At 41.9% G+C, this 22,074-nt stretch overlaps 3 protein-coding genes across 4 annotated transcripts in view; 1 reads left to right on the forward strand and 2 right to left on the reverse strand.

The window, feature by feature from the left end:
* The first annotated feature begins 813 nt into the window (after nucleotides 1-813).
* On the forward strand, nucleotides 814-21,306 carry LOC131889018 (mitochondrial adenyl nucleotide antiporter SLC25A24-B-like). Of its 2 annotated transcripts, XM_059238001.1 has the most exons (9): nucleotides 814-1,345; nucleotides 7,052-7,178; nucleotides 7,283-7,370; nucleotides 16,891-17,005; nucleotides 18,034-18,192; nucleotides 18,260-18,520; nucleotides 20,167-20,334; nucleotides 20,416-20,566; nucleotides 20,631-21,306. In XM_059238001.1, the coding sequence occupies exons 1-9, from the start codon at nucleotides 1,127-1,129 to the stop codon at nucleotides 20,822-20,824; spliced, it is 1,482 nt and encodes a 493-aa protein (XP_059093984.1). In that variant the 5' UTR covers nucleotides 814-1,126; the 3' UTR covers nucleotides 20,825-21,306. The 2 variants fall into 2 exon arrangements, with proteins under 2 accessions (XP_059093984.1, XP_059093985.1); XM_059238002.1 differs by lacking the exons at nucleotides 814-1,345; nucleotides 7,052-7,178; nucleotides 7,283-7,370 and adding an exon at nucleotides 13,247-13,413.
* On the reverse strand, nucleotides 9,345-12,123 carry LOC131889016 (rho GTPase-activating protein 44-like). The gene is made up of 2 exons (XM_059237998.1): nucleotides 11,676-12,123; nucleotides 9,345-11,538 (listed from the first exon to the last, which is right to left on the reverse strand). Exons 1-2 carry the CDS (start codon nucleotides 11,763-11,765, stop codon nucleotides 9,508-9,510), a joined length of 2,121 nt encoding a protein of 706 aa, XP_059093981.1. The 5' UTR covers nucleotides 11,766-12,123; the 3' UTR covers nucleotides 9,345-9,507.
* LOC131889019 (carbohydrate sulfotransferase 14-like) overlaps nucleotides 21,295-22,074 on the reverse strand; it is a 41,809-nt gene continuing 41,029 nt past the window's right edge. Inside the window, exon 3 of the mRNA XM_059238003.1 lies at nucleotides 21,295-21,724. Coding sequence (XP_059093986.1) covers nucleotides 21,460-21,724 — 265 coding nt within the window. The 3' untranslated portion in view covers nucleotides 21,295-21,459. The remainder of the gene's footprint in view (nucleotides 21,725-22,074) is intronic.

Here is a 22,074-nt window from a genome sequence, read left to right on the forward strand (position 1 = left end):
TTGTACCAAATTTCTCGCATTTTCAGGTCTTATCAATCTTACGGATGTATGTATTCCCTTTCATAGCATTATGTATCGTGAAATGACATTGGTTTATGAAACGTTACAATCCATCACTTGCCTTTTCTATGCATAGCATATTAATCAAGCAAATATCCAACATGGGAATTGACACAAGCAAATGTTTTACTGTGATTGAACTATTGGTAGATTTACCAGCTTACTTTATGGCTTTTTTTTACATACCATGTTGGTTGATTAATTCAACTTTTGGATGCGCTTCATCTGGGTGACATATGATACCTTGATCCATCAAAAGACTTCCATCAAAATCAACCGAACGTCAAGTACCGATAATGTTTGAAAAATGAAATGAGTCGCTCTCTCGTTCGGATTCATCTTCAAAGACATATCTTTAAACACATTCATACTACGACGTCAGCAATTCCCCCTACACATTTCCTAAGTTTACAAAACTAAATGGAAGTGATTGCGTATCAAATGAACTTTGGACAAGGTCGTTCAACGGCCAACCTGTTCAAAATGTTGCAAAGCCTACAGCTGATCTCATTAGGCAACGCACAACTGTTATAAACATTCTTCTCTCCAGCCCCCAAGACATTGCCACGCCTCGCCTCCATGAGAAGATTTCTAAACAAACAGTCCCACTCAGTGTACTGCCCTTTTGCTACTATCAACTGAAATGTTCATCACCGATCACTCAAATCACCCAATTAGACGTTTTCGCTCCAACAATAATCCAGTCCCACACTTAGTCGTGCGTGGCCAATAATTTCTCGTGCCCTTGTTGGTGTTTCGATGCCATTGATTTCTTACTCTTCTGGTTGCCTCTCTTTGGGTCAATGCTCATTGAATTGGGAGTGCAATATTTTTTCGCAGCCCTGACTTTCAGGCCTAATCGGATCATAGATTTGGTGTGTTCGTGCTAGATAAACGATTATGAGTGTGCAGTTCGCCAGTTTATGAGTTGTGAGTTGAAAAATTCCTGGTACGAGTGATTTCATAGTGATTTCTCAGTGATTTCTCAGTGTGTATGTTATCGCAGACTATCCGCAATCCCCATCCATAGGAACGTTTCTAGTAGTGTTAGCCAGACCAACAGACCATGTCCTCCGATCAGCCCACGTGGAATCGTCCCAAGCCGGGTCCTAAGGCCATGGGTGCGTCCACCACCAGTCCACCATTGGACCCTGCCGTTCAGGCTTGGTTTGAGGACCTATTTACCCAGTTAGATTCGAACCGGGATGGACGAATTGATCCCAACGAATTGGCCGAGGGACTCCATTCTTTGGGCTATGGTCATGTGTCCAAGAAGGAAATGGAGGTGAGGCCAATCAAGTTATGATAAACTGACAGATGAGAAATGGCGATTTCCGTGGTTGAAATCATTTTCTCTATGGTATTTGAAGTTAAGCAATTGGTACCAAGGATTCACTCAAGGGCTTGTTTTGGTTCCCAAAGACACTCTCATATTTGGAAACATCTTCTGGTGCCAGGAACTATAGGGGATCTTTGTAGGAAAAATGTTATTTAAGGTACAATTGGAGGATTGTTTAAGATTATTCGTTAATTGGAGTGAAGATGACGTTAACGTCGTTAATTCATTTGATTTTCACACTTTTTTTCTCGCGGCCGTAATTGTACCCTAAATATATTAGGTAATTGAAAATAATCATCGTCTTTGGTACGTGATTGTTTCATGATGAATAGGCTTAATAAACGGGGTTATCTAAAGCCTAGCTTTGTATCTTCTTTGCCAATGCTCTTCAATATTTAGGACAGTAAGTATAAGGTACCAAAAATGAATCGAAGACAATGGTGAAAATCATTCCCAAGCATCGGTTAAATATGTGAAGGCGATTGCCATGATATTGTTTTGTATCGATAGTGAGTCAAAATTCGCTACGTATTCTGGTATTTTGGTAAGTCTTTTACCTCCTTTTTTTATTACCTTTTGCGACTGTTCATGATGGACAATACATAATCCTTGGGAAATGGATTGAGAGTTTTAGCACTCGAAAAGGAAATTCACATCATCTTAAATCCAATATTTTTCTAGTACCTTTTGGAAGATTTGAATTGTCTTTCAGTCAAAGATTTGATCGAAATAGAAATGTTGAAAAGTTCGGATTCGTCTGCGCTAGATATAAAGATTATTTGATTAAAAAATACGTACAAAAAGAAAGTATCAAGAACTCACAAGCCAATTTTCATTCGAAGACTTTACTCGAGCATTTCAAAACAAGAGAACGACATACACTTTTTACAGGAAGATGCATAAATCATACGTTTTTTGGAGTAAACATGCGGCCTGTTCAACCGTTTTTTTTATGTTCCTATTTGATTATTTGAAGCCCTTAGTTGTGGGAATGATGTGGCAACATTTTACACCGCACGAGAAAGCATTTAACAGAGCACTCGCTTTTTCCGTTCTTACTCGTGCATTTGAAAGTAAGAATATTAAGAATACTGAAAATGTGTGTTTTCGAAACCCTCCGCCTCTTTCGCAAAGCCATCAGACATCAGTCCTTCATGTGTTGTTTAGAAAGCTGTTTTTTCGTTTAAATCTACTAAAAGGTCAAGGCTAAGCTTTCCCCTATCTAAGCTATTTATTCACACATGATAATGGCAAAAGGGTTGTTTTGCAGGATTATCATTCACATAGTCAGGCAGTTAGTCCAACAAAAGGAGCTGTTGATAAAAATACCCATTTTTATCTTTTCGACACGTTTTATTGATCAACGTTGAATTATTATGGTTTCGTTGGGCAAGGCTAGTTCATTGCTTATTTCCAAAACCTGGAAATGACAAATCTCTATCTTTTAACAGATGATCAATTTATTAACTATCTGTCAACATTGCGTCTTTTAGTAAGCAAAGAAACAGTTTTTGCAAAGACCTACATGAGATGCCAATCGGAAATCATTGTCTGGTTACGAAACTAACTTTCCAAGACCGTCTTTTTATCTTCCTTTGTGACATCTAGTGTCAAATTCAATCCATTTTCAATAACATTTAAAATTTTGACAGAATTTATCTTCGTTAGAGGTCCATGGAACCATGCTTATGAATGCCTTGTGTGATAGTCAAAACGTGTATGATCAATCCATCTTTAACATTTATTTCCTTTATTGATGATGAGTAAGTGTCGGAAAAAAGTCCATGATTTTCGTCAAAATATTTCATTTTTAAGTGGTGAATTTTAGCCAAAATAAGTAACAAAAATGAGTTAGCTATTCAAAGATGACAAAAAGTTGCACTTCGACTGATCATTCAACTACCTAGAGGGTTTTACGGAGCAAAAGGTGTCGAAAAATTCTTTTTCATATGAATATTCTTTGCTCATTAGGTGGAGAAAAACAAATTTTTATTTTGCTGTTTGATCAACAAAAATATTGATCTCAATACAAACTCATACCTAATGCTCCTAAGTTTAGATTGATCTTTTGAAGGCTCATGAAATCATGATACAGGACAAATTACATGCTTAATGAATGGTTTGTAAATTCAGTATTGTCATCGGAAGAGGATTATTGTTATAAATTAGTTTGTAAACAATACATGATAAAAACCAGAGAAGCAGGTAATCTTCGCCTCCATTATCATATTAGGTACATTGTCAAAATAAAGGATTTTACTGATATCGAAAATTTTCTGACATTATCGTGCCAGTGTGCCAATTTCCGTTGAATTCTTTGTCTTGTTCATTGCACGAAAATTTGTCTAAATGCTTTTTAGAAACTCTCAAATTTCTGCTAAAATACCGATGATCCTTTGTTTTTGGTTATGTTGATGATATATATATCTAGAAAAAAGTTATAAGCAAGTGGAGCCAAATAACGTTTCTGGCCGGCCAAAGTAGATTTTCGAGGCTAGATTAATTTTTTTTCAGCTTTCTAACAATTTTTTTAAAATCAACGATTTTTCAACTTAAAAGGAATTTTGATTATCCTCAACAAAATAAAGGAACTCAATGGATAAACTAAAATATGTATGTATTTGTGTGCCAAACATTTCGTGTTTTTCCAAAAAACTAAAACGTAACTAAAGAGGCTAAAACCACCTTTCTCAATCTCAAAACTTTTTTGTAGATGAGCTTTTGTTTGCAATTTTGCTCTGTTATTTGTGTGTTTCAACTTTTCTGAGAGTTTTAGTGATGTTCTGGAAGAGATTATAATCTTTTTCTTGCCGTCATTCAATCGAGTTCAAATTTGAAATGTGTAGTTATAGCAACCTTCGGCCATTCATATTTCAAAAAAGTGCAATGTTTCCACTCAAATTGGATTTGCTTATTTTTAATATTCTTGTCTCCGTCCATTTTATCACTTGTTCATGGTTCAGTCCAGATGATGCCATCCAGGGGTGGATTTAAAGTTTAGATTAGATTGGCCATGAATCTGAACTAGAGAGCAAATTCCACAAATATATTTGTATGTGTGCGTTTCATTGAATGCTCTTGTGCGTGTAGATTTCTTTAGTTGACTATAATTCTGGAAGGGTATGGATGAAGAACAAGGAGCATTATAGTATTTACCACGAACTTTAAGAAATATGGATTATGAACGAGCAGAATCGGCCTGCTCTTGGTCTTAGCAACTCTGAGGCACTTTTCGAGTTCAAGCAATCAATAAGAAACTTAGAACTGTTTAATTAAATTAAAGGCAGATATTTTTTACGTCATTTACTTGTAAAGTAGTTAGTTTCAAAGTTATGTTGTCAAGAGCAGTAGTAATATATATTGTGTATTGAACTTTAGACATATCTCCTGAGTTCCCTAAGGATAGTTTTGGGTTTAAACCTGGCCAAGTTCATCTATTCAACAAGATCTTGAGGTCGTATGAACTAGTGCTGGGGCAAATTTGGATTAGAGTCCGAGTGCACTCTAGTCTTTTAATCGATTTTGGAGAAATTGGCCCGAGCCAAGTCTTTTAGAAAGGACCGAGTCCGGACTCGTCAAAAAAATATTCATTTTGTCTTAGAATTTAGTCTTTTTGCATGACCTGACTCTAGTAAATGACTCGAGTCCTTACTCGGCGAGTCAGGCAAAAAGTCAAAAATCAAAGGACTTGTGCACGAGTCCGACTTTTGCCGGACTCGCCCCAGCACTAGTTTTAATTGCTTATTTGGAATAAAGTGAACGGTTTATGAGATAAGACATTTTTACCTTCGTTCGCAATCCACATCTCTAAAAATCCGCGTATATTTACCAATTGCTTTCTCGAAATGCTCTAAGCAGACGAGGCTTTACCTTTTCAGGCGCAGATTTCAAAAAGGCTATTCTTCTAGACCTGATTTCGAATCTAATATCCTCCTTCGGTAGAGGACAATACAAATTGGAGGTAACACTCGACTCGCGCTTTTTGTTTGTTAAACGTTAGTTCCTCGTGTGGGCAAGTGGGCATAAAAATTGTTTCACAGAGCCCGCCAAGTCTTCAATCAGAATATGATAATATTTTCTGCAAGAAGCTTGCTTTGGGATTAATATCCACGTTTTACCAGTATATCCACTGACATCTGATTGGATATCTTTATACTTGAGAGAAAGCGGAATACTCTATTTAGAGCTCCAGTCTTGCTTCCCGAAAAAAAATCGAGGCCACACAATTGAGGATATAAACGGGGCGTCAGCAAAATGTGAACACTCATAAGAATTGTAATTTCCCGATTTTAAGGATAGCTAGAGAGCTACGGTTTCTTTTATTTTTAAAGAGGAAAAACTCGCTCAAAGAAAGCATTTGGTGATCTTTTGATGAAATCGAAAATGGAGTCTTAATTGGCAAAAAAGCATCCAATTTCCGATTTGCTCCACGCTGAAGTCTCAATTTCAGCTCCAGAATTACTGTCAATGCCTTGATGAAGACATTAGATGACATGGGAGATCCAACAACAGCCAACGAGAAGCAGTCACAGGAGTTTGTTGAACACCTCAAGGCAAAAATAGCTAAAGACCCAACAACCAGCATGCAGTGCTTCTCCGATGAGCTGAAGGTGTCTGAGGCCAGAGTCAAGAAAGCAATGGGGGAGGAATTGGGCCTGAAAAGCTATGTCAGGACTGTCAGACACTTGCAGACCACAGCTATGAAAGAGAAGAAGCTAATTCGGTGCAAACGTGGCTAAAACGAGATTTAGGTCTTACCTTGGATCGGTTTTCACCCCCCTCCATCCTTTCAAAGAGGCTAATGCTGATCGCTTGTTCTTTTTTAGTTTTTTTTGGTATGTTTTTTCACGGGCTTTTCTAACCGCTACGCTGCAGGGAATGTAATCCCCAGTACTATTAAAATGAACAGTTATAATTCGTCTATTTATTGCCTTTCAATTTTATATGATATTTGGTCTACCAACAAATTTGAGTTGGCAGACCAAGCTAGTCCTTGAATGTAGGGTTGATCTGGAATGCTGCTTAAAAATTTGTACAAGTCTGACTTGAAAGATGCATCCGAATCAACAGCACCTACGTACAATTTACTAATATTAGAAGAAAGTTCATAGCACAATGATTAAACCCGAAAGAGAAAAGAGGTGGACTTCATTGTTCGAACTAGCCTGGATTCATGAGGGCTTGGAGGTGCTCTCAAGACGCACATTAAGCCTGTACGGTCACTAGAATTGACCCAAAAACCTGGTTTGGAACAAAGGTCATGGATGCTTTTGAAGACGTACGAATTTCAAAGATTTTTTTAATTTTCTGCTCGGGAGGTTGAGTTCAATGGATTCTAAATTTTCCGTTATACTGTTCGGCTAAACATGATGGCTTCAAAGATGTCCAGGGTAACGTCGTCCATGCATGAAATTATTCAAAATATGGATCGACCATTGTAATCTGCCAGATAGGTTATTATCATTTTAATGGCTCTTTTATGGCTCTTTTCCATGGCCTGTGCTTTGAAATAACACATACTTAGTGCTTTGGTATTCGTGTCCGATTGAAAGAATAGTCGACTTATCACTACTATGAAGCCGTGCTAGAAGTTCGTCCGTGACTTGGTTTTGATCACCAATCAATGAATCCTCTCTCATGTTCTTGTTTCAGGAATTCTTGATAAAGTCCGATACTTCTCAGTCAGGAGACTTAGATAAAGGCGAGTTTGTTCGTTACATGACCAACCATGAACGACATCTCAGGTTGCAATTTGCCAAATTGGATGAAAACCAAGATGGTAAGTGTTGTTTAAGTGCTATTCCGGTTCATCGATTAAGGTCAAACTGAAGCATAATGTGTTCCTAATTACATAAACTCTGAATTGGATTATCCTTATTCTAGGCAAACTTTGCATACAAGAAATCATCGGAGCTTTCAAAAAAATGGGTATCGTTATCACAGAGGACGAGGCAAAAATGCTAAGGAAAAGGTAGGAATGAGTCAAATGAATTTGAGGCGAATTCAAAGGTTTAGTTGTCAGAAATAGGACCAAAATTGTTTGACTGAACTGTTCCATAGATGAAAGTCATGAAAATGTAATTGGCTGGACAAGCCTTCTGATCGAAATGCTGCATAAAATTACTTAGGAATGGTGCTTGGGCGAGCTTTCAGCGCCTTTAACAGCGCCCTCTGCCTTGTCTAGAAGCAAACAACAGGAGCTCATAGCGTAGTGAAGGACTTTCATTTTAACATTTATTTGTTCGTAAGAATTCAAATCTTAAGCCCTATGAAATACAATAGATAATCTCAAAATATTCAAATGTTGACATGAAGTGACAAAAATTCCAAAAATAGCAATTAAAGTTTCTGTGGGGTTTTGTTACACTGGGATTACAAAATGTAAAAATGGTTTGAGAAATATGCTTGAAAGCCAGTAAATGAACATGGATGTTAAATTACTGTTATTAATCAGTCCTTTCCTTGCTGTCAAGTAAACAATTTTCTCAACTTTATTTAGTGGAAGCTTTTGATGAAGAAATGCAAACTATTTTGTTGCTGAAGGAGCTCTTCTTGAGAAAAGATAGTTTTTTAAAATGATTCAACAATATTTCAAAAAAACTCAGTCTAGTAGAACAATCTGACGGGAAATAATAATTGTAAAAGTTTTGATGTGTTATCAAGCAAACTACATAAGACTTCTTGCTTGATTAGTTCTTAAAAAAGTAGTCAGAATTTTATCCTTGGAGGATTTGAAATTCCCCCAAAAGACTTGACAATATATAATAATAAGTTGTTAAGTAAATATCATCTTGAGCATGGGATTGTAGAGGGTATTCTCTTGAGTCTTCATATGTTTGCCGGCGCCTTGACGAAGCAGAGGGCGCTACCTCGGCCCAAGGAAAAGGTCAGTTGTTGAAGAATGTTATCTTGGCCACTTATTACCTAAAAAATGATTTGAGAGTACAGCCACTGATGATATGTAACAATTCTTTATTGAGATAATAGAGAATGGCATGGCCGAAATTGTCAAAGCTGAGCTTAAAATCATGGTAAGTAAACGAAATATTTTATCGATAATCTGATTAGGTCAGTACATTTTTTTTGGATTGTATTGGCCTGCTTTCCAAATCTGAAGAGGTAGTAAGACCCAAAAATCAATTCACAATATCAAACAAAAAAGTTTCCAAAGATTTCAAAAAGTCAATTGTTAAAATAGAAAACTTGAAAGCAACAAAAATCAGTTCAAAATAGCTTTTTTACATTTCATTTACAGGATTCTTAAAGCTTTCGCACAAAATCCAAGTCATTTGCAACTGTTTCACGAATAGTATTGGAAATATTTAGTTCACTTGACTTTGCTAGTCAATGGCGGCAAACGAACAAAAATGTTATTGGTGGACTCTGGTAATTCAATTGACTTTATAATGCGAATGCGTGAAGGATCAGTTATCTTTCAAGCTGATCTGATATATTATCTGCTTTATTTGGGATCCACGTGATAGATTGTTTACACCTCAAACAAAATCACATATGGATGTGTCTAGGACAACAAAGTAAGAGGCAATAACAAATGTCTTTTCACCCCATGAAGGGTTTTGATTCTTGAGAATTGCTCGAGATGAAAAGAAAGGCCCTCAAATAGTGACCGCGAAAACGGCCGGTTATTCGAAGCAAAGCACGTTTTCTACAAATTTGAAGCGAAATCTGTTTTCTTACACCGTGCCAGATGGTACAATGTGGCGATCTCAAAAATGTCATTTCCATAAAAAAAATGCTCATCTTGAGTTCAGCAAACAGATGAATGTGTAAATTGTCAAGCTACTGGAGGTAAAGAAAGCTCTGTTTAGTTGGCCACATGTGTAAGCAATGAAGGCTGGTTACTATTCGCCTAAAGTTTTATCTAATTTAGTCTCTTATGTAGGAGTAGTTGAAGTCAAGATATAAAATAATGAGAAGGCGGAAATCAATTTTAAGTGAATAAGTTTCATTCGTTTCAAAATCAATCCAAAATAGTTCCATTTATATCGATGTCATTTGAATGACGGCATTTTAGTCTTGCACTGATGGCTACAAAATATCGAAGTTATCACAAAACTGCTCTGGTTGGTTGGTCGTTGGCGACCTCATTAGCGAGCCGTGGCTCCATTGGAGGACGGAATGGCCGAGCTCGTGGTCGTTGCAGTAGCTTGGAGAACCGTTTGAGGAGACTCCAGCATTGTCGTTGGAACTGTGTTGTGCCTGTTCTTATCCTCAGAAGATGGTGGAATGCTCTTGGTCAGCGACGCCCGCTCATAGGGCACGGGATTTGGGTCCTGGGCGTGTTCCTCTGGGGCCGTGGAGGACGAGACTGTCCCCGGCAAAAGAATTAAATGATCTGGCGAACTAGGACGGACAATCAAAGACGGGTAGATTGAAGCAACCCCGCCGAACAAATTGGGCTCTTCTGTGCCTTTGCTAAGACTGATGGAAGTGGGGCGTGGTGCCTTCGGGGGTGGAGTCTGCTGATTCGACTGAGACCCGTGAATACCATGGGGGAGTGATGGAGGCGGATGACTGGGCGGGGGTGGTAAGGTGGCCAATTTCTCATTCGCCGCTCCTGGGCCGCCCATCTTCATTTTGTTAATCATTTTCGATCGGATCGAGACCTTCCGCTTGTGATTGGGCGATGGGCTATCCAAGCAAAGGCTGGTTCGCGGAGCAGGAACCGGTACTTGCGTTGTAAGGTGAATTGTGTTTCGGGTCACAGCTGGAGACGCGGACGCTGACTTTTGTAGTTGATGACCGTCGATGCCCACGGGAGTTCCGGGTTCCGAGACGCATTTGGACTGAGGCAGCCACGAGCCGTCCGGTGAAAAGCTGATATCCACGGGAAATATGGTGTGATAGCATTCAATCATGGTGGCTACGATGGCAATAATGTTCTCCAGGTTACTCTGGTCCGTCTCGAAACCACGATCCGACCAAAGCAAGTTCGGCCCCAACACGATTGCGATGTTCCGTGGGGTCATCTTCGTGGCCTTTGACTTCTTTGACAGCTCTTGCAGGAACTTTATCACATATTGAATGTTTTTTTTAATGCTTGTGGAGACCTCTTCGTCTAAAATGCTTTGGAACTCTTTGATTTTCTTCCGCTCGTCTCTCATCACACTGCTTTGGATCCATCGATCGTAGGCGTCCCGTCCGCCCAAAAGTGGGACGGGGAGTTCTCGTAAGTAGCTCTTCAGCAGGCCCGCCTGTAAATGAACGTCACCTTCGACGACAAGCTCATTCACTGGCTCATGAGAATCCAGATAAGCCTTAAACTTGTCCAGTTTGATTTGCTTGGGAGAAATACGAAAGAGGCCCTCGTCATTCAAACCTGATTCTAGCATTTTGTTGATGGCGAGCCATATCGGAAAGGCAATATCTTTCTCAGTGGCCTCTAGGTGATCCTCTAGGCGCTCTCCAAACACGGGCCGAAACTTGGTTTCTTGAAGTATCTTCTGCACATTGGGTAATTCCGCTTCTAGTGTCTTGAAGGCATTCTCGTAGAAGCTTTTCTTCAGCTTCATGAGTTCCAAGACCGACTCGGCGTAGCGGTTCTCTCGAGACACTAAGGTCATCAGGGTGGAGGTGAGCTTGTCATTTTCCTGGTTCACCTCCTTCTCTAAGTTATCCAAGTCGAAAGCAATCTTTTCCTTCGTCTCCAACTGCTGATTCAATCGCTCATCTTCAATATCGTCCTCATTGGACATCTTCTTGAACTTGTTGGTCTCTTTATCCAGACTGTTGTTGCACTGAGCTCTCCGCTTGATGAGTTGATCCAATTCTTTCTTGGCCAAAATTACGGCCGGCACATCATCGGTCAAGAGTTTCGACAAGGGCGTGTGAGATGAGATGAAGGTAGTGATCTCCGATTCGTTGGTGGTAAGCATATGGGCAATGGTCTTCTCCAAATTGGCGAATCTTTCCAGAATTGTGCATAAAGGAGACGTGGCCGGAGGTGGGATATTCATCACAGTTTTTTCCTCCTTCAATGCTTGAACTGCCAACCCCACGGTTTCGCCCAGGACAAATTCAGCAGTTCTTCGTTTCCGGGTGTCTAAGGTATCATTTTTGTTCTTATGTGGCGCCGTTTTGAGGGAATCCTCCACTCCTTTCTTCCATATCTTTCCGGCCTAAACGAGATGTAATGAGCAAAGCAAAAGATTAAAACATGCACTTTTGTCTCGGCCAGGTAATTATTTGGCCACCACCTTGGTCGTCATGTTCAAGGAAGTGTATCAAGCTTCATTGAGGTTATTATCTTACTTACCTTCTTGATGGCCATAAGACGAGCCTCGGCTGATATCGCCTTCTCGGGACGAACATCTTTGGACGCTTTGTGAGCCCAAGTCCAATTCATCTTGTTGACCCGATTACAAAAATTTGTCCTTCAGACTGATTTTGAGCTGTATCTTGTCAATCACCCCACGGTCAGTAATTCATTCCTGATCGTTGCCACTTGTCTGTCCCGCAAAAAAAATGATCTTTTCGAAGCAAGATCGCGGTCTTGGTTAGCAAGTTGAATCACGTTGATCCGTCACCGACATAAAACTTGAAAATCACTATTCCTCTGGAGTGGCAGAACTACTAGTATTTGGTAGACGGAACAAATACATATTTCACCTCGTTGACGTAGAAGACTAGGTATGTGGCTCACTCACTACACACAATAAAGCAAAGCTCTCTATTTCTTTTTTTCCCACACGCAGGATGCACTTGATAAGAGGGGTCAGTAAAGATATGTTTCAAGTTATTTCGTGCTAAATTGATATCAATAGTGGTGGCCGTCGTCGTTTTTGCCGTCGAACTCGGAGCGGTTCCTGCTGTTCACTTGATAGCGAGCTAGCTAGTTTTAGCACTGAAGGTTGTTATGAGTCAGGAGGGGCAGGGGGAGGAGGAGGAGGAGGAGGAGTGGGTGAGATTAAGGCTGACTGATGACACGTTGGAATGGCTGGTTTCAAAAGGCTCTCCCTTCCCAGTTCACAGCGGGCTCACTCTGCTGCAGCAGAACACGTACATCAAAAAAGGTGTGTTAAAAGTAACGAGACACTGTGTCAGAGTGGTGTCTGTCGAGAGAGCACTGGTGAGGAGAAGTCAGAAAAACTGGCTGCACTTGTTCCACGCGGAGTCAATTCAAGGATTCAAGGACTTCGCTTTGATATGGTAAACATCCTCCATCCAAGATCAATTGTACAGTCAGCAAACAACTCGTCCTCTCGGCTTTTCCAGCTTCCCTCGGACTCAATGAAACACACTTTTGTTGCCGGATTTTTTTGCTGAAACGACACTACTGGCAAAGATATCCAGTCTACACCTGCTTCACTTCGTTGTCGATTTTTCTCTTCCTACTTCTTCAAGTTGTTCTTCTTCTTCGTCATCATTGTCGACGTTGTCGTCGTCGTCGTCGTCTTCTTCGCCGACGACTTAGTCCTCGCTACCAATTGTTACCAGCCCTCATCCACGGATGATGACGAAGTGGATGCTGATCCTGGTGTCGTTGGCGATAGCGATGGTCCTGGTGTTGCACACGTTGTCGAGCTGGGGCCAGATTTCTGCACGAGGATCCTAGCCTTGTGGTAACGCGATTCTGGCTCCACTACTATTACAAATATAGCTCTTAACTCTACTACTGCTCCGGAGCATCCGTCAGCTGATCCTACTGGAGATTGGGAGTTTTTCAAGCCAGAGACACGAGTAGGACGAGGAGCACGAGGAGCACGACGGTGAAAGTGGAGGAGGACGATAAATTCGAGGATCTGTGGCGGGCGGGAAATGTGGCGGCTGCAAATCGAGGCAGAGAGCGCGTGCAATCCAATCCCAAAGACGAGGACGATGCTGCCTTGGCAGACGTGAATGGACGAGAACGTCCACCAAAGAGATGAGGAGGCCACTCTCTCACTCACTCACTCATTCACTTCCACAGGCTCGGACGAACGGACGGACACTGATTTGGCAGCGCTCCGCAACAAGTCCATGGGTTCGGCAACGGTTGCGGATCACACGCCTATGTACAGTAATCTACCATGTCGTTGCTCGGACTGTACATATATACATGTATGAGTGAGTGAGTGCTCCTTGCTGGAATGAAAGGGGGCAGGGCTGGAAGGGGCAGGGCTGTCGTCGAGCAAATCTGGCTTAGTTTTCTGCACGCCACCACCACTGAAGATAGTCGGGTTCTGGTTGAGGCAGCATGATATGCCCCTGGTCCGTGGTTGGATGGATGGTACGTATTTATGGTAGTGGTAGTCCCTGCGGTTTCGAGCAGGCGGGTTCGAGGTATTTAATGTGGATTTAATTCGAATCAGACGTCATCCATCTCACATTTGTGCTTGAATGGGTTTCAAGAGAATCGAAAACGAGAACTTGAATGGAAAGTTGCATATGCTTCGCTCCTTCTCCTCAATGGACGGACGAGCGGAGCAGAATCAAATCCCGTTGGCGGAATCACGATTTGCATGTGACAAGCGTCTCTTGTTGAGCGATCATTTCAAGAGCCACACCACAATGAGCACCACGTTTTGGGGGGTTCATTCCGATGCTGGCTCTCACTCGACAGATGCCATCTGAATCATCTGGATATCCCACACACGCACGCACGCAAACAAACCTCTTGCTTGGAAATGTAGCATTGGCGAGAATAGCACTTACTATTTGATGACGACAAATCATGAACGATCGATCGATCGGAGAGATGCGTATTCCGTCGTCATCGTGCTACTGGTCTTGCTTGATCTTGAGTTTGTTTTGTCCACCCTTCCGGACTCCTCGACTCCGCGGAAGAAAAGGCACACCAAAAAGACGCTGTTTCCCTCCTCCTCCCTCAGTCAGGTTTTTTTAAGGCACACCAAAAAGACGCTGTTTCCCTCCTCCTCCCTCAGTCAGGTTTTTTTTGTGTCCGATGACGATGCACTCTCAACCGGAAAGATTGTCTTGCGATAATAGTTTTGTTTGGTGTCTGTGTCCTCTGTTATTTTTCAAAATCTTCAAGCCAGAGATCACAGACGAAAGCAAAATGCTCTCAAGAAAAAGAGATCAGGCAGACTGGCCGTCACTGATGACGATCAGAGCGATCCTGAAACGATGTCTCTACCTCCTATGGATGAAGGTAATGGGGATATTGCTCCGGTGTGTCCCGAGTTAAGTTGATCACTTGTCTTGACGGATAGACTCCGACTTTTCCCCTGAGTGACTCGGGTTTTCTTTTTCGGGTGCATGTATATTAAATCTCACGCTTGTTTGATGCACGGAACTCGATCTCTGTTCCAACTTGCGTCTTTCCTGGATATCCCTCGATTTCCTCCCCATGATCAGTCTCACTCGGAGGAGCAAGAGACTCCCGCTCTCTCACACCTTCACCCCCAGTATCAACATCCGTGCCGCTGGTAAGATCCGCACGAGAGGAGAGTTCTTTCGGGAGTCCGAGTGTGTTTTGGTGGTCCTCGGGTAAAGACGAGCTTAAGAGGACGAATTGATGCTGAAGCTTTCTCACTTAACTTCTTGCCACGATTTCATGGACTCTTTAATGTACCTACGAGAGACGACCGTTTCCCCCTCCACGGTCTGCTTTGTTCCTCTCGACACCTTCCATCCATATCCCTGCATCCAGCTAGCAGGATTGCAATACGAGAGTATGCACGTGGATGAGGCAGAGACGTACCTGAGTACGAAATTAATACTTCTCAGTCAGTTAGTACCAGGGTGCTCCACTGATATGAGCTACCTAAAGATCGCTCGAGAGGATTGAGGCTCCGTGTTTGTTTGAAAACATTTCTTCTTCCCTTCTCTCACACTCTCCGCACTTCAAGAATCATCATCGGCCCCCGCCATCTGAAGCAATTCTGAATGTCGACGCGATTCGAGGCGAGAAATGCAGAGCGATGCTGCCCCACATGATCATAGCCGTCAAAAAAGCCACTGGCCTTGGACACAAATATCGCAGAGAAGCAGCAGGATCAATACTTCTCAAAAGTTTTCCTCAGCATGGTATTTGTTTACCCTTCTCTGGAGCTCAATGACCAGAAGAACACTTATGCTCCATCCGTCGATACACTCTTCCAACCACATAAATGATCAATTGAACAGTACATTATTATAATTCTTTCCCCAAGAACCCTCTGAGTCATCTCTTCGGTCAAGCAACCAACTGAACCCGTTGGTGATTGGCTTAATAGGCTGGCCTGTTGGCTGTTCATGGCTCTTTCAGGACAGCAGAGATGCGAGATCCACGCCATGCCACCAAGCCATGTGACTGACTGTACGTGAGGAGCCCGAAAACTCGTTGGCAGGCAGGGACTGGTGCATCTCAGGAAGGGTCGCTCATTGCGTTGCTGTACTTGGAATCAACGCTGACACAGTAAAGGGTAAATACATATATACGCATGCAAACATGAGAGACCTGTTCTCACAGGTTGGGGCAAGAAGCCTGGGTAGGAAACTGTTGAATTTGTTCAATTGTTCATGTCCAACAGGTGCTTATCGGGCTCTTGGCCTCCTTCCTTGGGATTTTGGGGGACGATTTGGAGGTCCTGTTTCGACTTCGTTATCAAAACTCCGACCAGAGAAGGGACATCCGATGTGATCATGAAACAACGGAATCGAGAATATATTCGTGACGTTCGAATCCCTCTTATTCTGGGAACTTCTAACCGACTCACTTGATGATCATCTGGACCCACAATGTGTCACGCGGCGAATTATTATCCAATGCTCTCAGCAACTTCGCGTCTGGTCGGGCGTTGAGAATTTCAAGATAGAGAAACCAACCTTGAGCGCCTGGCAAACCAGTTTTCTAATCAAAAGTTGTACACAATGCTCAAGTTCAAAGCATGAAATATGATTGTTGAAGGGAGGGCGGTTTTGAAACCATGCCCTGTTCTGCCGAGGTAAATCAGAATTGATTAAGTGGATGATTGAATTCGACTTGGAATGTTGTTGCCCAACAAGATAAGTTATCTCAATTCGGTCGAGGAGGATGAATAAGAGGCATGTTTGGGTTGTCGAAGAGAGAGTTCCCTGAATCGGAAGATCTTTCTCATAACATCAGGTTCTGCCAATGTTTCCGTGCAGTCTCCGGTTGCATCCTTATTCGTTTGTACGTACTGTTTACAAGCAGAAAAAGAGCCTCTCTGTCAGAGAATATCGAAGGCACAGGCGTGCTTAGTGCTTCAAGAAGTACAGGACACGGAATTTGAAGAAGAGATCTGAATTGGAATCTGTTCGGAGGAGCACTTACTTACGTACTTGCATGCCGTATGCAAACAAAGCCTTGACCTTTTATTGCCAATTATCTTCATGTACTACCTAGATGGCTTACATAGCCTCAGTCTTCTCTCAGGGATTTAACCTTCTCAGTCGTATCGAGTTGTCGGTCGCTTACGTGCTACTGTATGTAGGACAAATTTCGTTTTAGATGATTTTCAAAGGCGGATTCGAGCGAAGCGTTTAAAACATCAATGTCTAAAAAATACTATGGGTTCTACTTTTAGGATTAATTACCGCGATCAGTCCATGGAAATCACCTACGAGGAATGGAGGGATTTTCTGTTGTTTCATCCTTCTACGGAATTGGAAGAGCTCATTCAAAAATGGCGCCATAATACTGTAAGTGCAAACCGTGCAAACGGACAGAGGAGCCTGGAATTTTTCGTCTTCTTTAAGGGATGTCAATTTTGCAATCAGGTGCATTGCTAGATGCATTTTGATTCAAGAACTTGTAACATGCTTTAGATCTTAAACATTTTTTTTTTTTTGACATGAGTCATAATCCATCACATCCAATGAAAACTTGAATGATAGAAAAATATCACTTTATTTTGAAAGCCAATCAATATTTGCCAATGCTAACAAATATTGACATCCCGAATGTTTTAATGCTACGTATGTCACCTAATGTCAGTCCACAAAGTGTGAATCTAAGGCATGTGTGAAAGTTTTGGATCTGAACTACTTTTAGCATTTCGAAGATGAAAAGGACGGAAAGGAAATGAAGGAAACCACAACGAAAAAGCATAGTACTAATCAAGGAGATTATCACCAAGACGATGCTCTCTGTAGCGCTAGCATTTCGGACTATCATTGGAATCTTCGATATTTTGGTCCTTATTTCGAGGTATCCTTCCTGTCATTAGAATCGCTAATCCCTTGGCCACGGGAAATAAGATACGAGACAGGAAAATAGACTTGTCACCAAGGTGGATTTTAGAGTGACCCGGTCTCCTAGTACAGTACTTCTTCCTTTCTTGTCCTTACTCTAACTGTACTCCGAGCATACCTCTTCATGTGACCAACATATCACCTGGATCCACATGTAGTTCTTTCCTCGCTAATCCATATCTCCGGGCAAAGGGGCTTTGCGGTGTGATTGCTATTGAAAGTGGGCAACCCTTTAACATTCGGTATTCCACGTGCGAAAAAATCACAAAAAGTAGGGTGTGTTGCCAATGGCAAGACGTGAATGAAAATATGCGGCGTGGGTGGAACCAAACTCGTAATCCCCCAACTAACGATTCCTCAAGGTGTAACATTTGCGAATTAACTCGATTTATCCTTACAAACGTGTTGTGCGGATATGGGGATGACAGAATTGATTGGCCCGGCTTTCCATTGAATTGTGGGATCTTCCATTTTAGTGCATGGACTTTGGCGAAGACATTGGAGTCCCCGATGATTTCAGTGACCAAGATATTATTAGTGGGATGTGGTGGCGACATCTCATGGCTGGAGGTGTAGCAGGTATGGTCTCCAGAAGTTGTACGGCCCCCTTGGACAGGCTCAAAATCTTCCTCCAGGTGAGAAAAGCATGTCCTTGGTCACTTGGCATTTCAGTTATCATCAATTTTGTATGCAATATTTCAGGTCCATGGGGGTCGAAAATCCCTTCGTATAATCGACACTCTCCGGTACATGGTGAAAGAAGGGGGCGTGACAGGATTATGGCGTGGCAACGGCATCAATGTTATCAAAATTGCACCGGAATCGGCACTTAAATTTGCGGCCTACGACTTCATCAAGCGTCTTATTCGCAACGACGAAGATCGCGATCTTAAGCTCTACGAGCGTTTCCTGGCGGGTTCGCTGGCAGGAGGCGTGTCCCAATCTGTGATATACCCTCTCGAAGTGAGTACATGTGTCTTTTACTTCGTTCAAGGCTCTCTCCATTTGACCGGTTATATCATGTCTTCAATATTTCTTATGTCTGTCGGAGGTTGGCGCCCTTCCATTTACAGTGAGAGAAACTTGTTTCTTAATTGGACGAGTTTTCTCATGTGAATGCGGATTTAACCGACTACCGAGAGATATTGATGCATACATAAAGTCTTGGCCTAGCATGATTTATGGGTCATGAGTAGAGCTTGGATTAAAATATTAAAGCTCTGGCCAAAGTTTTTTTTTTTAAAGGGCGAAATTTGTTAAAAATCAGTTTTAGGTTTGAAAACCTAACACAATAGAAACTTTTGTCGTGTTCAAGAGCAGTTTTTGAGACCAAAACTGCGAATTCAATGTATTCAATATCTGGCTTTTTAAAGATGCAACATTGAAATCAAAGGAATCTTAAAGGAAAGCAAACATTTCACGATCGGTTTCAAGTATTAAACCGTATTTATTTCTTCTCAATTTTGGTTACAAAAAAAATAATAATAACATTTTCCGGCTCAACAAGTTGCTTTCAAATCCATTCCCTATTGATGAGTTAGCGATCGTGTTAAGCCATTCCTCAATTCCTCACATGGCAGGAATGGATAAGCTCTGAACATCTTGCGCCGATTGTCTAAGATCATGTTCTTCGTTCTTTCTCTCGTTTTTCACTTCATGCTTAGTTGCCTTAGTAGCGTGGGTGGGTGGTGCGAATGCATGGATGGATACAACAGATCTTATGATGTATGATCATCTCCCGATCCCCGATCCACATGTGCATTGCCTTGCTCACTCGGGGATCTTGCTAGTCTATGCCACGCAAATGCAAACACAAACATGAATATTGATCGGACTTCATCCTTTCACCACCAACCGCAATCATGGATTGTCGCTTCTCGCTACAAAACTTGGAATGCACCCTGTGTGAATCTCATTTGGTTTATAACCGAGAGGCGTTTGACTTTGTTCAGGTTTCATTTTTGCCTCGTAATTGAGGGAGTTCCAAATCGCCATTGAAAGGGTACTAAGTAGATGCTTATTTGTACCCAGCAGACAGGGCTCGACGCCTCCATATGGATGAATTCGGGTCACTTATGATTGCCCAAAGAGATCCCGACCACGATTTCATCTCATCCTGGACCAATGCATACCTACCTCATTGGGAGCTACGCTCAAGGACCCATTGGGCAATGCAATGAATTTCGAATGTTGTTGCACACTGAGTTATGACCCGAAGAGCCATTCTTTGAGCTACGTACATAATTTACTTGCTTCATTGTTAGAATCGCCAGATGGTTTGACTTGGTCTTGATTATTTCCCAGACGCGTTTCTCTTCAATTTCCAAGACGGAATGAATCTCGGTTTCCTGTCGTTATTTGTAATCGACTGACTGATAAGTATCAGCACGTCATTAGTCAATTACAATAAGCACCATCTGTTCTGAGTACAATTTGAACTTGGGTAATTGTAACCGCGTATGATTTCATCCAAAGCGGGAATCGATAGGTTTGGCGAGTATGAAGGCAACAATGCGTGATTTTTGTATGATTTAAGCATAGATAACTTCATGGATTTAAGTTCTGTTCCAACTTCCAAGTCATGAGAAAAGCCATTTCCTGGATTGCAGGTTATGAAAACACGTTTGGCTCTGAGGAAAACGAACGAGATCAACGGCATCTCGGATTGTGCCCGGCAACTCTTCCGCATCGAAGGCATTCGAGGTTTCTATCGAGGATATATCCCCAACCTACTTGGAATTTTACCCTATGCCGGCATAGACTTGGCTGTGTATGAAGTAAGGACTTCAACAACCAAGATGGTTTGAACTCCCATGGGACCCATGACTACCAATGGGGATGAATCATTCTATTTCCAGACTTTAAAGCGTCATTATTTGTCAGAACATTACATGGATGGAACGTCTTTTCCGGCGGTGTCTCTTTTGGCCTTCGGCACGTTCAGCAGTTGCTGTGGCCAAGTGGCGGCCTACCCATTGGCCTTAGTCAGAACAAAACTACAGTCTCAAGGTAAATAGAATGGTCAGATGTGTCCAATGATCCACTCGCTCTACTTTCGTTATGCCTTTTCCAGCTGGTCTCAATTTGAACTTGCCTCATGAACAAACCCACGCTGTCGGCTTGTTTCGTTATACGGTTCGCACCGAAGGAATCAAGGGCCTCTATCGCGGGATTATCCCGAACTTCTGCAAGGTGGCTCCAGCTGTTTCCATCTCGTATTATGTCTACGAGCGAACCCGAGAGTACCTGGGAGTGGAAATGATTTAATCGAAGACCCGACGAGCGATTCGGAAATATGACATAAATCTAAACTCACACCATTCATTCATTCAATTCCCTTCGCTTACTCAGCCATCGCTTTTTTATGATTATGAATTATTTTTGCTCTTATTTAGTGTCCTTGAATGTGATACAATTTTTGCTAGAAGTTCCATATTTCAATCGAAATTGAAGGATTGATCCTATTTCTCCATCCATTCCTTTTTCCTCTTGCTTGCGAGTCAACTTTGGACTCGTCAAAATGGTGCTTTTTCTCCCACTATGTAGTTGCCCGTTTACCGTACTTCTTCCCTCTTGTTCTCGTTCATTTTCTCCATCTTCGACTTCCTTGACCTCTGTGATTGCAAGATCTCTCTCTCTCTCTCTGTCTCCCTCTGAGCAAGAACATCCAATTTGTTATTATATTCCACAACCGGTTCAATGATCATTGACTGCTAGATTAAATGAGTATTTGAGAATTTCAAGTCAAATCCGCGAAGCCTTTATTGAACACAGAGGGCGATAGGAGATTTTACAATCGGATATATTCTGTCGTTTCATGTTTTCCATCGATGTCTAAACGGACTATTTTGAGCGTTTAATCCATTGAGATGCTTAGCCTTTAGAGATCTCTGCAGAGAAGATCATGACCCGAACTCGTAGCAATCATATCCAAAGAGGCGACAATCAACACTGAAGATCTGCAGTAGTTCTTTCCGAGTGTCTGGGTCCAATTGAGCCAAGTAGTTCCGGGTTCGATCCTTGTCATCTCGGAGTGAGGCGTTATGTTCCGTCTTGTCCTTGACGCGGTTCGTTTTGGTGGGAACAAAATCTTTAAGGGCGGGGAATAACTCAATGAGAAGCTCCGCATCATCGTTCAAGGTTTCCAAGTGGCCAACGAAATCCAACCTGGAAGAAAACCCTCATCATTGAAAAACAATGACAAGAACGTGGTTGCCATGTTGGTATCCTGAGAGTAATGGTTGGTTCTATCAGACTGAACGATTGACTAGCCAATGTAGCCTCCATGAATGAAATAAGGTGTTTTTTTTATCACACATATTCTTCAGCTTAGTAGTCAGTGTGGGCAAGTGATGAAAACGGTAGCTCGAGCCAGGCTAGAAGCTTTTTCCCAAGTGTCTTGGGGTTAACCCCTCGTACCAGAAGTAATGCTGCTCTTAACGATAATGATGAAAGTTCGATCAGCCTATCCAGTTGAAAGTTGGTAAAGCTGTTCAAATGAGCGGTTAGATGTATCG

Source organism: Tigriopus californicus, chromosome 10, assembly GCF_007210705.1.
Source record: "Tigriopus californicus strain San Diego chromosome 10, Tcal_SD_v2.1, whole genome shotgun sequence".
NCBI lineage: Eukaryota > Metazoa > Arthropoda > Copepoda > Harpacticoida > Harpacticidae > Tigriopus > Tigriopus californicus.

Excerpts from the sequence above, each read along its gene's own strand:
- LOC131889016 (XM_059237998.1), bottom strand. The coding sequence starts at position 11,765 with ATGAATTGGACTTGGGCTCACAAAGCGTCCAAAGATGTTCGTCCCGAG. Across the intron at positions 11,539-11,675 it reads GTCTTATGGCCATCAAGAAG|GCCGGAAAGATATGGAAGAA; the intron begins GTAAGTAAGATA and ends CATCTCGTTTAG.
- LOC131889018 (XM_059238001.1), top strand. The coding sequence starts at position 1,127 with ATGTCCTCCGATCAGCCCACGTGGAATCGTCCCAAGCCGGGTCCTAAG. Across the intron at positions 7,371-16,890 it reads GCAAAAATGCTAAGGAAAAG|GATTAATTACCGCGATCAGT; the intron begins GTAGGAATGAGT and ends TTCTACTTTTAG. Across the intron at positions 18,193-18,259 it reads GGCTCAAAATCTTCCTCCAG|GTCCATGGGGGTCGAAAATC; the intron begins GTGAGAAAAGCA and ends GCAATATTTCAG.